General features: G+C 48.0%; 1 protein-coding gene across 1 annotated transcript in view; it reads right to left on the bottom strand.

Annotated features, from left to right (window-relative positions):
* The window catches only part of CACNA1F (calcium voltage-gated channel subunit alpha1 F), a 47609-nt gene that overhangs the window by 15981 nt on the left and 15547 nt on the right, over positions 1-16081 (bottom strand). The window contains exons 14-29 of the mRNA XM_060182672.1: positions 11582-11807; positions 9458-9665; positions 9227-9347; positions 9006-9087; positions 7098-7143; positions 6873-6924; positions 6532-6685; positions 6235-6364; positions 4747-4806; positions 4453-4559; positions 4280-4367; positions 3863-3970; positions 3698-3750; positions 1872-2018; positions 1218-1419; positions 959-1117 (exon numbers count right to left, since the gene is read on the bottom strand). Coding sequence (XP_060038655.1) covers positions 959-1117; positions 1218-1419; positions 1872-2018; positions 3698-3750; positions 3863-3970; positions 4280-4367; positions 4453-4559; positions 4747-4806; positions 6235-6364; positions 6532-6685; positions 6873-6924; positions 7098-7143; positions 9006-9087; positions 9227-9347; positions 9458-9665; positions 11582-11807 — 1943 coding nt within the window. The remainder of the gene's footprint in view (positions 1-958; positions 1118-1217; positions 1420-1871; positions 2019-3697; positions 3751-3862; positions 3971-4279; positions 4368-4452; positions 4560-4746; positions 4807-6234; positions 6365-6531; positions 6686-6872; positions 6925-7097; positions 7144-9005; positions 9088-9226; positions 9348-9457; positions 9666-11581; positions 11808-16081) is intronic.

Raw genomic sequence — 16081 nt, 5'->3', positions numbered from 1 at the left:
TTTAAAAAATATTTATTTATTTATTCCCTTTTGTTGCCCTTGTTGTTTTATTGTTGTTGTCACTGATGTTGTCGTTGTTGGATAAGACAGAGAGAAATAGAGAGAGGAGGGGAAAACAGAGAGGAAAGATAAGATACCTGCAATCCTGCTTCACCGCTTGTGAGGCGACTCCCCTGCAAGTGGGGAGCCAGAGGCTTGAACCAGGATCCTTACACCAGTCCTTGCGCTTTGCGCCATCTGTGCTTAACCCGCTGAACTACCGCCCGACTCCCGTAATGTGTGCTCTTAACTCGGTGTGTCACCATCTGGCCCCCTTTCTTCACATTTTAGACTCTTGGAAATGGGGCACCTTTTATAATCAGTGGCCATCAGCAATTACAAGCTGCACCTTCCCCCCACATTTTTTTTCCTAAAGGGGAGAGAACCAGAGCATCACTCTGGCACATGCCACATGAAAGATTAAACTTGGGAGCTCATGATTGAGTCCAGTGCTTTATCCACTATGCCACTACCCTGGTCAACCTTTACACTTATTCTTTTCTGTTTTAGAGAGAAGTAGAAAGAGGAAGAGAAGTAGAGACAGAAGGAGAGTGGGAAGGATGGAGGGAGAGAGAGAGAGAGGAACCACAGCACCAAAGCTTTCTTCAATGTGGTGGAGGCCTGGCTCAAACCTGGGTAGTGCACATGGTAAAGCAGCACACTACCCAAGGGAGCTATTCTACCAGCCCCCTTCACCCCCTGCTCTTCCATGTCTGAAACGAATGACATCTCCCAGTCCTTGGCTTTACATTGGAATAAACATGGCAAGTGCTTCTGTTACTCCTGTCTCTGGCCAACGAGGTTTGGTGACTCACAGAATCTAGAACAATCCTGCCACATTCCCCCACCCCCCCAGGGATTATGTGAGCAGACTTGGGTCAGCTATCCGGTAGGGCTCAGGGTGGGGAGGAACTTAGACCTGCATGGCTAGAGCCACTGTGTTGAGCAGGATGAGCAGGAACATGAGGTACTCAAAGGCGGCAGAGTTGACAGCTGCCCACACACGGTACTGATGTGGGTTCTTGGGGATGTAACGGCGCAGAGGCTGGGCCTTGAGGGCATACTCCACACACTGGCGCTGGTGGGAGTGAGGGGTCTGCATGAGTGGGGGGTTGGCAGGGCCAAGAGGCGGGGTGTGAATGTAGGTGTATGTGGGGCGGGGTGGGGACTGAGGTCACCTGGTTTTTGTCCAGCTCACAGTTTTGGTACTCTTGCTCGCCCTGGGCACGGAAAGTGATGATGACGAAGCCCACAAAGATGTTCATCATGAAAAAGGCGATGATGATGATGTAGACGATGAAGAAGATGGAGATCTCCACGTGGTAATTGTAGATGGGACCCTTGTCCTCTGCATGGGCATCAATGGCTTTGTATAGCAGCCTGAGGAGATGGTGTATGTGGGGAACAGGTAAGTGGACATCCCAGGCCCTTCAGGCCTGCCATTGCAAGTGAGGAATGGGATCTTGAGCCCAGTTCTTCATGTATAATAACATCTGTGCCATCACCCTTTGCCATAAATCTCATCTGACCACCTGACACCTCCACAAATACCTAATCCCCTCAATTCTCTATCTGGTCCTCCATGATTGCTACACACTCCCTTCTAGCCTCCCACTTAGTCACTTTCCCATTCCTGATGACTGTTCCCTCCCTCTCATCTAAAGTACATGGCATTCAGCTTCCAGGAGACCCCCTACTGATTCCTCTGTCTGACAGTCCTCCAGACCTTGATTCCCTCCCAAGACACTTTCCATCCCTCTTCTAGATACTCTCAAGCCAACCCCCCTCCCAGAGACTCCTCCCATAACCCTGGCCAGTCCCTGGCCCCTCACGCAGGCCAGCCTTCAAAGGTGGAGACTGTGAACAGAGCCATCATGGCGGAAAGGACATTGTCAAAGTTGAAATCACTGTTGACCCAGAGCCTCTCCCGGACCAAAGGCCTAGACACATCTCCATCAGGGTAGACCAGGAAGGAGCCCCTGTGGAGGTAAAGACAACTGAGGTGGGTGAAGTGGGATGAGAAGTCAGGAAATGAGATGGGGGGGGGGGAAGGCGTTCTAACAGAAAGGTAGCCAGGCACAGGGCAGAGTGGGAGAGCCTGGTTTCTCATATGGCTCCTGCCTGGGTGACCTTGAATCTTTAAGCTATCTGTGCTTCTTCTTCTTCTTTTTTTTTTTTTTTGCCTCTGTGGTCATCGCTGGGGCTTGGTGCCTGCACTCGAATCCACTGCTCCTGGAGGTTATTTTTCCCTTTTTGTTACCCTTGTTTATCACTGTTGCCATTATCATTTTTTTAGATGTATTTTCCCTTTTGTTGCCCTTGTTTTATTGTTGTTGTTGTTGACGCAGCTGTTGTTGGATAGGACAGAGAGAAATGGAGAGAGGAGGGGAAGACAGAAAAGGGTAGAGAAATAGAGACACATGCAGACCTGCTTCACTGCTTGTGAAGCGACCTCACTGCAGGTGAGGAGCCGGGGGCTGGGACCCGGATCCTTGAGCCGGTCCCTGTGCTTTGTGCCATGTGCGCTTAACCTGCTGCACCACTGCCTGACCCCCCTGTGCTTCATATTTTAAATATTAGATTGAGACAGATAAGGGGGAGAGAGAGAGAAGAAGAAGAAGGAGAAGGAGAAGAAGGAGGAGGAGGAGGATAAGGAAGAGGAGAGAAGGGACACCCTCAGCGTTGAAGCTTCCTTCAGTGTGGTGGGGGTCAAGCACAAATTTGGGTCATGCAGACGGTAAAGCAATATAGTTAGTGAGCTATTCTGCCAGCTACTATTTTGTCATGTATAAAATTAATAGAATAGGGGCCAAGCGATGGTGCACCTAGTTAAGTGCTCACATTACAATGCACAAGGACCCAGGTTCATGTCCCTGGTCCCCAGCTATAGGAAGAAAGCTTCACAAATGGTCAATCAGGACTGCAGGCGTCTCTCTGTCTCTTTCACTTTCTATCTCTCCCACCCCTCTCAAATTCTTCCTGTCTCTATCCACCAATAAATAAAGATATTTTAAAAAATAAAATAGAATGAACAGAATAATTGAACCTACTTCCTGGCTTTTTTTTTCTACCAGGGTTATCACCATATCTTAGTGCCTGCACAATTCCACTGTTCCTGGTGGCCATTGTTTAATAAAGGATGAGAGACAGAGAGATACAGAAAGAGGGAGAGAAGGACAGATACCTGAAGCACTGCTTCACCACTTGTGAAGCTTCTTCTCCTGTAGGTGTGAGAGGACTTGAACCTGGGTCCTTGTGCACTGTAACATGTATGCTCAACTACACTGAATCATTGCCTGGCCCACCCCAAATGCATATTTTTAATCACTACAATATAGTAGGTGGGATCTAGGAGGATTGGGGTGGCTGGTAGGGGGGTTGTTCTGGAGTGAAATGTAGGTCACTCTTGGGAACAAAGAGAGGGGTTTGTGGGAGGTATTGGGGGTGCTTTTCAGGGATTGATGAGCTCTGAGGGTCTTTGCAATTCCCAGGAGAGTCCTGGCTATCACTAGCTCTTGGGTAATCTAGAGTGGGGAGGTTCTTGAGAAAATCTGAGGGCTCCCTATACTTCTTAGAAGGAAACTCAAGGGCTTTGGTAAGGTCTGGGGGCCTGACAGTCTTTTGGGGGGGGCAGTGGATTCAGGCCTCAGGAACTCACTTGCATTCCTGGGGGGTGTGCTTGGCCTCGTCAGTGCAGCTGTAGAACTTCCCCTGCAAGGAGGTCTCTGTCAAGAAGGTCCTTTCCCCAGCTCCCCCACCCTTTGGCCTTGACCCCTGTCTGCGTCTCTCCCTGTACACCCCACACCCCAACTCTGCCTCCCACCTTGAAGAGCTGCACGCCAATGCAGGCAAACATGAACTGCAGGAGGGTGGTCACGATCATGATATTCCCGATGGTCCGGATGGCCACGAACACGCATTGCACCACGTGCTGCAGGCAGGCACGCACGGCAGGGCTGATGGGGCTGGGGCCTGGATCAGGGTCTGTGGTTCAGGGTTAGGGGTGTGTTTCTGGCAGGCAGGACTATGTGGCCACAGGCTGGGACCTTGGAGCAGAGATATTTGACCACTGTGTTGTGTAGGGTCACACCACTCTGTGACAGTTGGGTCCTGGCTGTGTGTTCTGGCATCCGTGCAAATGGTCACACTAGTTGCTGCTCCTGCTCCTAGGGGTGGTCCAGGGCCAGGATCTGGCAGTTTTGGGGTGTGTCTGTTGGTGGGGGGGGGTCAGGAGTGGTACCTTGAGTCCTTTGGCTCTGTTGATGGCTCGGAGGGGCCGAAGGACTCGGAGCACCCGGAGTATTTTCACTACTGATATGGCACTGGAACTGGGGAGGGGACAAGAATCCTCAGGCCCTGGCCTGAGTTTGGGGAAAAGTGGGGTGTCTGGCGTAGGGGGTTGTAGTCACATACTGGATGCCAAAGGAGATGAGCGACACGCTGACCACTAGCAGATCCAACAAGTTGAACCAGCTGCGGCAGAAAGAGCCTTTGTGCAGGAATGCCCCAAACACTGTCATCTGTAGGGAGAAGAACACGAGGTTGGCCTCCAGGTCTAGAGAAAGGGGGGAGGATAAGGGGGTACTTTGGGAAGTGGGTGGGAGGCAGGATCAGAGGTGAGCTGAGATCAAGGGGCTCTGGCTGTGGGAGCAGGGTGGCTGAGGAGTGGGTTGGAGCAATGGGGGAGAGGTGTGTTTGGAGACCCACCTTTAGCAGAATCTCCACAGTGAAAATGGAGGTGAAGGCATAATCGAAGTATCCCAGAATCTGGGGGTAGGGGCAAGAAAGAGAAGGGACCACTGAGTCGTGTCTAAGGGGGATACTAGGTATGTGCACAGATGTGTGGGAATAATTCTCTGTGTGAGTTTTGCGGAGTCTTCCTCTTCTCTCTCTCTCTCTCTCTCTCTCTCTGTCTTATTTTGGATAGAAACAGAAATTGAGAGGGAAGAAGGGGGAAAAATGAGGGTGAAATACATTTGCAACACCTCTTAACTGCTTATGAAACTTTCCCCCTGCACACGGGGACTGGGGGCTTGAACTTGGGTCCTTGCACACTGTAATGCATGCTCTCAGTCAGGTACACCACTGCCCACCCAGCCTCCTTTCCTTTCTCTCTCTCTCTCTCTTTTTTTAATAATTAAATTAAGTTCATTATTGGATATAGACAGAGGTAAATTGAGAGGGGGAGATGGAGATAAAGAGAGAGACACCTGTAGCTCTACTTCACCACTTGTGAAGACTTTCCCCTGCTGGTGGGGATCTGGGGCTTGAACCTGGGTCCTTGTGCACTGTAATGTGTGTGCTTAGCCAGGTGCGCCACTGCCTGGCCCCTCCTTTCCTTTCTCTATCATCACCATCATCAAGGAATTCTCATGCAGGCCGGGCAGTGGCTCGCCTGGTAGAGCACACATATTACTGTGTTTAAGGACCTGGGTTCAAGTCCCCAGTCCTCACATAGGAGCACCTACAGGAAGGGAAGCTCCAGGAGTGGTGGAGCAGTACTGTGGTGTCTCTCCATCTCTCGGTCTCTGTTTATCTCTGTCTTTCACTTTCAAAAAGAAGAAAAATAGCTACTAGGAGTGGTGGGGTTGTGTAGGTACTGAGCCGGAGGGATAACCCTGATGGCGTAAGCAAACAGAAGCAAGCAAAGTGTTTCTAAGACTTGTGAGAACTATGGTGGTTATCTTTGGGAGGTGGGAGAGTGGGCCGAAGAACTTTGGTGGTGGGTGTGGTGTGGAACTCTACCCTGTTATTTTACAATCTTGTCAGCCATTATTAATTGCAAATTATAAAAATGTAAATGAAAAAACTTCTCTACATGGCAAAATTACTGTCAGAAAGACCAGGGTTCAAGGACTGGGGAGATAACTCAATAAGAGCACAGACTTTCGTGCTTAAGGCCCCAGGGGTCCCAAGTTCAATCCCAGGTGCCGCCATAGTCAGAGTTCAACAGGCTCCCTAATTCCTCAGCTTCTCTCCAACCAAGTGAATTTAGTGGGTTTCCTGGGGCCTGTTCAAGCTCCCTGAACATGGTCTGTAGTCAAATCCTGACCCCTCCCTGCCACCTTGCCAGATGTGCTAAGGGCAGTGAGGCTGGAGCTGTGGCAGCCCCCATGATGGCCCATGCCTCCCATCAAGCTAGGAGACTTTTCCCTGTCTCTGGGAGTGTCTCTCATGCTCCCTTCTAGGGCTCACATGGTTTCGGAAGGAGTGCGCCCTGATGGGGTCCTCGGCGGCCAGGGACACGCTGCTGAGGATGATGAACACCAGGATGAGGTTGGTGAAGACATGGTGGTGGATGAGGGTATGGCAGGCCTTCCTTAGTCTGGGGAGAGAGGGAGGGGGCGGAAGTCAGAACTCAGGGTCGAGGCTACTGGGGGGGGGAGGTGGAGGAGCCCAAAGAATACTCCTCTGGCCCTCTTTTGATGGGCTGTGTGCCCCTTCTTCCCCAAGCCCTGCCTGCTCCAGCCTCTGCCTCCTTCCCGAACTCACGGATTGGTCTGGCTGAGGCAAAAGAAGGCACTGCCCTCTGGGATAGGGACCACCTTCTCCTTTGGCACAACTTCCTGCAGGAGTTCCACGTGCCCTGCACCCTCTTCCTCCTCTTCCTCTTCTTCCTCTTCCTCCTCCTCCTCTTCCTCTGTGCCTGACCACAGAAGAGCACAAGCGAGGAAATTAAATGAGCAAATAGATGGGGAACACCTGCAACAGCGGCCTAGGAGGTGACACAGTGGATAAGGCATTGGACTCTTTGTCTCACGGGTCAAGGACTCTGCCAGGGTGCTGTCCCGAAGGTCCCCTACTTTCTCTCCCTCCCTATCCCGAGAACTTGCCTGTTCCTTCATTCTTTGTCCCCTCTTCGTCCTCTTTCTCCTCACTGGGCACCTTGGGGCAGGAAGATAGGGTCGTTATGGTGGGAGGAACAGCAGGTGGCAGACATGAGAGAGGTGTGGAAGGGGCGCGGTGATGGAGGGAAGGAATGGCAGAGGACAGTGATTAGAGGCACACAGGCAGGGTGGGAGCAGGCAGTGTAGACAGTACCCCAGATTCTAGCTCACCAGCACTCCATTCTCTTCTGGGCCTTTCTCCTCGGTGCTCTGCTTCCTGTTTGGGGACATGGGTACTGTTGTACAAGGTCACTGAACTGAGAATAGACCTTCCATAGCTCCTCTCTCTGCCTTCAACCCCCAAGAATGTCCGAGTAAACTTTGAGTGTCACATCCCTTCTCTGCTCAGCGTCCTCCTATGACTCATCCTCAGAGCAAAAACCAAAATCCTCAACATGGTCCAGAATATTCTTCACCTACACCTCTTAGCTCCCCCACATGAAGCCACCTCTTGCCGCACTCCTCACTGCTTCCCCCACTCCATGATGTTAATGGGAATGTCATGATGGCTGTCTTCCCCCCTCCCCTTCCTTCTAGCTTCTTCCTCATTTTTTTGGAATGCACCCCAGGACCTTTGCACTGGCTGTTTCCTTGTCTTGAACATTCTTTCCTCAGATATTCGCAGGACTCTCTTCCACTTCATTCAAGTTGCAGTTCAACTCTTTTTTTTTTGAAGGATTTTTAAAAATATGTTTGTTGCCCTTGTTTAATTGTTGTAGTTATTCTTGTTGTCGTTGTTGGATAGGACAGAGAGAAATGGAAGGAGGAGGAGAAGACGGGGGGGGGGGAGAGAAAGACACCTGCAGACCTATTTCACCACCTGTGAAGCGACTCCCCTGCAGGTGGGGAGCTGGGAGCTTGAACCAGTTCAAATCTTATTTCCTCCACTCTAGACCTTCCTTGATTGCCCTAACTCAAAAGCACTTTTCTTTTCTTTCTTTTGTCAAAGATAGAGACACGCAGAATAGTGGAGGAGGGATAGAAAGAGACCATAGTACCGATACATCCTTCAATTTGGCGGAAGCTAGGCTTGAACTTGAGTTTTGCACATGGCAAAGCAGCACACTTCCCAAGTGAGCTAATTTGCTGCCCCCCCGAAAGCCAATTAAAAACTATATATATATATATATATATATATATATATATATATATAGTTATATTTTAATGAAAGATATACAGAAAGAGAGATACCAGATCATTGTTCATCTCTGGCTTATGGTGGTGATTGAGATTGAACCTGGAACTTCAGGCATGAAAATCTTTTGTGGAACCATTATGCGGTATCCTCAGCCTCTCCAATAGCGGTTTTCATGCCTCTCTTCTTATATTTGGCTTGCTTTTCCTTATTTCATATTATTAACATATATTTAACTAACTTGTATTTTTTGAAGAGATTTATTTATTTATTTACTTATTTATTGAGCTAGAGATACAGATAGAGAGAGAATAGAGAGACAGAAAACCAGAGCATTACCTTGACATACGTGATGCTAGGGATCAAACTTGGGACCCCGTGTTTGAGGGTCCAATGCTTTATCCACTGTGTCACCTCTTGGGTGCAACTTATATTCTTTTAAAGATTATATATATTTATTTATTTATTCATTTAAATATATACATATATATGTTATTTATTTATGAGAGAGATAGGTGTGTGTGTGTGTGTATGTGTGTGTGTGTGTGTGAGAGAGAGAGAGAGAGAGAGATGGGAAGAACGAGAGCATCATTCTAGCATACGTGTTGCCAGGGATTGAACTCAGGAACTCATGCCTTCAAGTCGAACAATTTATCCACTGCACCACTTCCGAGGTCACTCAATTTATAATCTTATCTATTTGTTTGTCTGTGGCTTGCTTTCTCCAACTGGAACATTAGTTCCAGGAGGTAAGGACTCTGCCTACCTTTACTCCTCCTATTTCCTCAGGGCCTGGCATGAAATAGATGCTCAATAAACGCACCTCTCTCGAATGCTGGATTGGATCTGGAGACGGTGATTGCCAGGCCACTAAGGTGTCTCCAGTGGCCTGGGGTGGGTTGGGACTCCCCAGCAAGGCATGCCAGGAAACCGCTGGACCTCACCTGCCCTTGTTCTTGGCAGTGCCCGCATCGCCACTGGCCAGGTTATCCACAGCAATGGCAAGAAATACGTTCAGCAGGATGTCTGGGGAGAAGGGTGAGCTCAGGATGCAAATGGGGAACAACAGTCTACCTTCGGATACCCCCCTCCATCCCCTGCCCTCTGCACCCCTCACCCTGCCCTCACCACACCCCACCCACCCCTGCCAAGTTGCTGAGGATACAGTTGCCACAGATGAAAAGGATGATGAAATAGACGCACACTAGCATCCCAGGGAAGAAGGGGCCGCCATAGGCCATGATGCCGTCATACATGACCACATTCCAGTCCTCGCCTGTGAGGATCTGCAGGCAGAAGCTCACTGTGCAGCACCAGGGGACGGGAGGACGGGGCAGGTGGAACCCTCCCTTTGACACAGCCCACCCCCTTGCTAACCAAGGTCTCTGGGCCCCACCTGAAAGACGGTGAGGAGGGCCTGGGGGAAAGTATCGAAGGTGCTTCGCTTGGTGTGCGTCTGGTCAAAGTTGAACTTGCCCCCAAACAGCTGCATGCCGAGCAGGGAGAAGATGATGATGAAGAGGAAGAGGAGCAGCAGCAAGGAGGCAATGGACTTCATTGAGTTGAGCAAGGATGCCACCAAGTTACTCAGCGAGGCCCAGTGTCTACAGGAGAGGAGGAGAGAGACAGTTTGGCTGGTGTAGAGGAAATTGGAGCTGGGAAAGAGAGGTTTTTTTTTTGTTTTTTTAAATGGTGGAGGAGCATTGGAACAGGCTGGATTACACTGAGCTCAGTGGGTTCCAGCCCCTCCACCCCATCCCAGTCTACAGGGGGAAAGCTTCATGAGCAATGGGAACACTGCTGCAGGTGTCACTCTTTCTCTTTCTCCTTCTCTTTCTCTTTCTTTCTCTTTTTCTTTTCTTTTCTTTCTTTCTTTCTCTCTTTCTTTCTTTCTTTCTTTTTTTACTAGAGCACTGCTCAGCTCTGGCTTATGGTGGTGTGGGGGATTGAACCAGGGACCTTGGAGCCTCAGACATGAGAGTCTCTTTGCATAACCATTATGCTAGCTATCCCTGCCCTCTTTTGTTTATATTTATTTTTTTACTATTTATGGATTGATTGATTGATTTTGCCACCAGGGTTATTGCTGAATCTCAGCGCCAGCATGATGAATCCACTGCTCCTGTAGATATTTTTTCTTTTTTTTCCCCCTACTTTATTTTTATTTGACAGGACAGAGAGAAATTGAGAGTGATGGGGAGATAGAGAGGGAGAGAGAAAGATAGACACCTTCAGACCTGCTTCACCACTCATGAAGTGTCCTCCCTGCAGGTGGGGAGTGGGGGCTCAAACTCCATCTTTGCACATGGCGATAGGTGTGATTCATCAAGTACGCCAACACCTGGCTCCCTCTCTCCTTTTCTCTCTATCTCCTGCTCCTTTTCTCAGGAAAAAGAAAAAGGTTGCCCAGAGCAGTGGATTCTTCATGCAGGCATGGAGCCCTGGCGATAACACTGGTGGCAATGAATGAATGAGTGAACAGGGCTGGGGAGATAGCTCAATAGTTCTACAAAAAGAATTTAAAAATTTTTTATTATCTTTATTATTAGATAGAAACATCCAGAAATCGATAGGGAATGGGGAGATAGAGAGAGACAGAGAGACACCTGCAGCCCTGCATCACCACTCAGGAAGCTTTCCCTCTGCAGGTGGGGTCAGGGGCTTGAACCCGGGTCCTTGCGCACTGTAACATGTACACTCAACCAAGTGCACCACCACCTGGCCCCTACAAAAAGAATCTTATGCCTGAGGATCCAAGGTACCAGGTTCAATCCCCAGCAACATCATAAACCAGAGCTAAGCACTGCTCTGACGGAAAATAAATATATTAAAAAATGAATAATGGTTAAGCACATGTTACCATGTGCAAGGACCCAGGCTCAAGTCCCCACTCCCCACCTGCAGGGGGTAATGCTTCACAAGTGGTGAAGCAGGTCTATAGGTGTCTCTCTGTCTCTTTCCCTATCTCCTACCTCCCCTCACAATTTCTCTCTGCCCTATCAAATAAAGGAAAAAAAGAAGGAAGGAAAAGAAGGAAGGGAGGAAAGATAAAGGAGGAAAGGAGAGACAGTGAGTGAGAGAGAGAATGAAAGAAAGGGGCCAGGCAGTAGTGCACCTGGTTAAGCGCACACATTACAGTGTACTAAGACCCAGGTTCAAACCCCCATCCCCATCAGCAGGAGGAAAGCTTCACAAGTGGTGAGGCAAGGTTGAAGTTGTCTCTCTATCTCCCATCACCTCTCAATTTCTCTCTGTTTCTATCTAATAATAAATAAGTAAAAATAATTAAAAAGAGAGAGGAAGGCAGGCAGGCAGGCAGGCAGGCAAGCCAGTCACTGGGAGCGGTTGATACGTAGTGCAGGCACTGAGCCCCATCAATAACCTTGGTGGCAATAAAAATAAATAAACGAACAAACAAATATAAGACTAGCAATTCAGAGCATTTTCGCTGGGGCTGGAGTGGGGGTTGTGGAGCTATACGATGGTATTCCAACCCCCCCCCCCTCCACCACCCACACACCTGGTGACCTTGAAGATTCTGAGCAGCCGCACACAACGGAGCACTGAGATGCCCAGGGGCTGCATGGCCCCCACTTCCACCAGGGTGGTCTCCAGGATACCCCCACAGACCACGAAACAGTCGAAGCGGTTGAAGAAGGAGGAGACATAGGCAGAAGGGCCCAGGCCGTACAGCTTCAGGAGCATCTCCACCGTGAACAGACAGAGCAGGACTTTGTTGGCATACTCTACAGAGGGACGGGTCAGAGTGACTAGGCTGGGCAGCTTTCACTGGCACATGTGGGAGGGTAGGGCCAGAGTGCAAGCTGGGGTGGTTGGCACAGGGCTGGGGCACAGGTTGGAGGTGGGAGTTAGAGTGAGGGTCACTTTGAGGGCAGATTTGGTGAGATTTATTTTTATATTTATTTATTTATTTATTCCCTTTTGTTGTCCTTGTTGTTTTATTGTTGTTGTTATTGATGTCGCTGTTGTTGGATAGGACAGAGAGAAATGGAGAGAGGAGGGGAAGACAGAGAGGGGGAGAGAAAGACACCTGCAGACCTGCTTCACCACCTGTGATGCGACTCCCTCATTAATAAATAACAATTTAAAATAGAAAAAATAGGGAGTCGGGCCTGTAGCTCAGCGGGTTAAGCGCACATGGTGCAAATCACAAGGACTGTTGGAAGGATCTCGGTTCGAGCCCCCGGCTCCCCACCTGCAGGGGAGTCTCATCACAGGTGGTGAAGCAGGTCTGCAGGTATCTATCTTTCTCTCCCCCTCTCTGTCTTCCCCTCCTCTCTCCATTTCTCTCTGTCCTATCCAACAATGATGACAACAATAATAACTGCAACAACAATAAAACAACAAGGACAACAAAAGGGGGGAAAAGAATTAAAAAAAAAAAAAAGAATTGTATTCATGTAACCTGGGAGGTGGCACAGTGAATGGAGCATCTGACCTGTGAACATGAGATCCTGAGTTTGATTCCTGGCTCCACAGGTACCAGAGTAATATAATAATATTCTCTTCACCACCTCTCTCTCTCTCTCTCTCTCTCTCTAATATAAACAATCAAGTTTGATAGAAAAATAAATAAATGCAGGGGGCCAGGTGGAGGTATATCTGAATGAGTGCACATGTAACAATGCTAAAGGATCCAGATTCAAGTGCCTGGTCCCCATCTGCAGGGGGGAAGCTTCACGAGTGGTATTGCAGGTCTCTCTCTCTCTCTCTCTCTCTTTTGATACCTTTCTCTCAATTTCTCTCTATCTCTAAAAATAAGTCAATCAATCAATCAAAATAAGTTAAGGTTATATAAAAAAAGAAAAAGTAAATGCAATCAAGGAATATGCTCAGTATTCAGGTCCCAGGTGCAGTTAAAATGAATAATTGGAAGTGCTACCACTTACAACATGTCAGTGTTATAGGAACCAGGCAATATTCTCAACACTTTCTGTTCAATTCTTCCAGCCACACTGGAGTGGATACTAGCATAACCTCCCCCCCCCACCAGCCCTCAAAACACACACTTTTTGGAGATGAAGCATTTGAGTCATAGAGGGATTTACTTGTTTAGACTGAACTCTGGAGTCGGGCTGCCAGCTTACTTACTATCTCAGTCCTGGAAGTACCCAGTACCTTGGTGTTCAGTACTTTGTGCCTTAGTACTTAATTCATAATATAAGGTTGACAGCTCGGGGGGCAGCTAGAGCACTGGACTTAAAAGCATGAGGTCCTGGGAGTCGGGCGGTAGCGCAGAGGGTTAAGCTCACATGGCGCGAAGCACAAGGACCAGCATAAGGATCTGGATTTGAGCCCTGGCTCCCCACCCGCAGGGGAGTTGCTTCACAGGCAGTGAGGCAGATCTGCAAGTCTCTATCTTTCTCTCCCCTTCTCTGTCCTCCCCTCCTCTCTCCATTTCTCTCTGTCCTATCTAACAACGATGACAGAAACAACAACAACAAAAATAATAACCACAACAATAAAAAAAACAACTAAGGGCAACAAAAGGGAAAATAAATAAATACTAAAAAATTTTTTAAAAAAGCATGAGGTCCTGTGGCTTGGAAGGTGTCACAGTCACAGTGCACAAAGCATTGGACTCTCAAGCATAAGGTCTTAAATTTGATCCCTAGCATTGCATGTGCCAGAGAGATGCTCTGGTTCCTCTCTCTCTCAAATATATATACCAGTGTTATCACTGAAGCTGGGTTTCTGCCGGGTGAATCCACCACTCCTGGATGCTTTTTTTTTTTTTTTTTTTTTGATAACACAAAGAATTTGAGATGGGTAGGGGGGAGATAGAAAGACACCTGCAGTACTTGCTTCACTGCTCATGAAACTTCCCCTCTGCAGGTCAGGAGGGGAGTTTGAATGCTTATGTATATTTACCCAGGTACACCACTGCCTGGCCCCCACAGGTAAACTTAAAAAAAAATAACCACGAGGTCAGGCAGTTTCCATGGAAACCTTCAGAGCCAAACAAAAGCTACCAGTCACTTAGCTAAAGCTTTCCATGGTTCAAAGACCTGTATTTCTTTAAGGAAAAACTTTTTCGCCTAGACCAAGTAGATTGGAGGCTTCCAATAGCACAGCTATATACAAGATACTGGGTACTGTACAGCAAACCATAACAAAGGGACTTTTCAAAGTTAACCCAATTAACAAATAATGTGATGATAATATTAACTATTGATTGTCTTTTTGAACCCTAAGACAGCAGGAACCTCACATCTTCACTATAGAGCCCCTACTTCCCCCAGTCCTGGCACCCATGGATAGGGCTCACTTTCCCGTATGCTTCTCCCAATCCATACCAAATAATATTGCATCCGCCGATCACAACCTAACCAAAGCAACGATTGCCATCACAACATGCTTCACCTCAGAGTGTATCCAGAGACTTCACGTGTGGAATGACAACCCTTCAGCTTCATTACTCGGGTGAGACCTTTCCTTTTATAGTACACTCTAATTTCATCTCAGGTAGTTCACTTTCTAACAAAGTCCCATAACCTAGACATACACCAGTTTCTGTGAGAGAGAGCGTATGCGCACACGTATCCATAAACTACTGCAAAATATATACCTGAAAGCAGGATTACACTAGAGTTTGCAGTGAGTACCTCCCCAACACTTCCTCTCCACTATTCCAATCTTGGGATCCATGTTTGCTCAACAAATTGTTTGGCTTTGTATGTTAACTCTCTTTTCAATCACCAGGTTCCAGATGCCACCAGGATGCTGGCTAGGCTTCCCTGGATTGAAGACCCCACCAATGTGTCCTGGAGCTCAGCTTCCCCAGAGACACACCTTACTAGGGAAAGAGAGAGGCAGACTGGGAGTATGGACCGACCAGTCAACGCCCATGTTCAGCGGGGAAGCAATTACAGAAGCCAGACCCTCTACCTTCTGCAACCCTCAACGACCCTGGGTCCATGCTCCCAGAGGGCTAGAGAATGGGAAGGCTATCATGGGAGAGGGTGGGTTATGGGGATTGGGTGGTGGGAATTGTGTGGAGTTGTACCCCTCCTACCTTATGCTTTTGTTCACTAATCCTTTCTTAAATTAAAAATTTAAATAAAAAAAAAAAAAAAAAAAAAAAAAAGAAAAACTTTTTCGTATACTTGGCTACGAGAGCAAGGGCTCTTGAATAAACCCTAGATTGTGAAACAGTTTATTTTTCTTTCCCAAAAAGTTTTTCTTGAAAAATTAAAAATAATTGAATCTGCAAAAACAAAAACAAACAAACAAACAAACAAACACACAAAACACGAGGTCCTGAGTTTGATCTCTGGCATCATATGTGCCAGAGTGACGCTCTGGCTCTCTTTCTTTCATATATATATATATTTGCTTCCAGGGTTATCGCTGGGACGCAGTGCCTGCATTATGGATCCATTGCTCCTGGAGGCTATTTTTTTTTCCTTTTGTTGCCCTTGTTGTTTATCGTTGTTATTGCTGTCTTTGTTGTTTGATAGGGCAGAGAGAAATCGAGAGAGGAGGGAAGACAGAGAGGGGGAGAGAAAGACACCTGCAGACCTGCTTCACCACTTGTGACGTGACACCCCTGCAAGTGGAGAGCTGGGGGCTTGAACCGGGATCCTTATGCGAGTCCTTGTGCTTTGCACCATGTGTGCTTAACCCGGTGTACTACTGCCCAGCCCCCCCCCCTTTTTTTTTTTTTTTACCAGAGCACTGTTTAGTTCTGGCTTATGGCAGTGTGGGTGTTGAACCTGGGGCCTCAGAGCCTCAGGCGTTGAGTCTGTTTGCATATCCATTATGCTATCTCCCCACTCCAATATGTATTTTTTTAAAAGATTTTATTTATTTATGAGAAAGACAGGAGGATAGAGAAAGAACCAGACATGACTCTGGCACATGTGCTGCCGGGGATCGAACTCGGGACTTCATGCTTGAGAGTCCAAAGCTTTACCACTGCGACACCTCCCAGACCACTCCAATATGTATTTTTAAGTCGGACATTCTCATCAGTCATTTTCAACAGTCCCCCTAAGGT

The sequence above is a fragment of the Erinaceus europaeus genome, chromosome X (assembly GCF_950295315.1).
Source record: "Erinaceus europaeus chromosome X, mEriEur2.1, whole genome shotgun sequence".
Lineage (NCBI taxonomy): Eukaryota > Metazoa > Chordata > Mammalia > Eulipotyphla > Erinaceidae > Erinaceus > Erinaceus europaeus.
The sequence above is the reverse complement of the archived record's forward strand: the minus strand, read 5'-3'. Positions and strand labels throughout refer to the sequence as shown.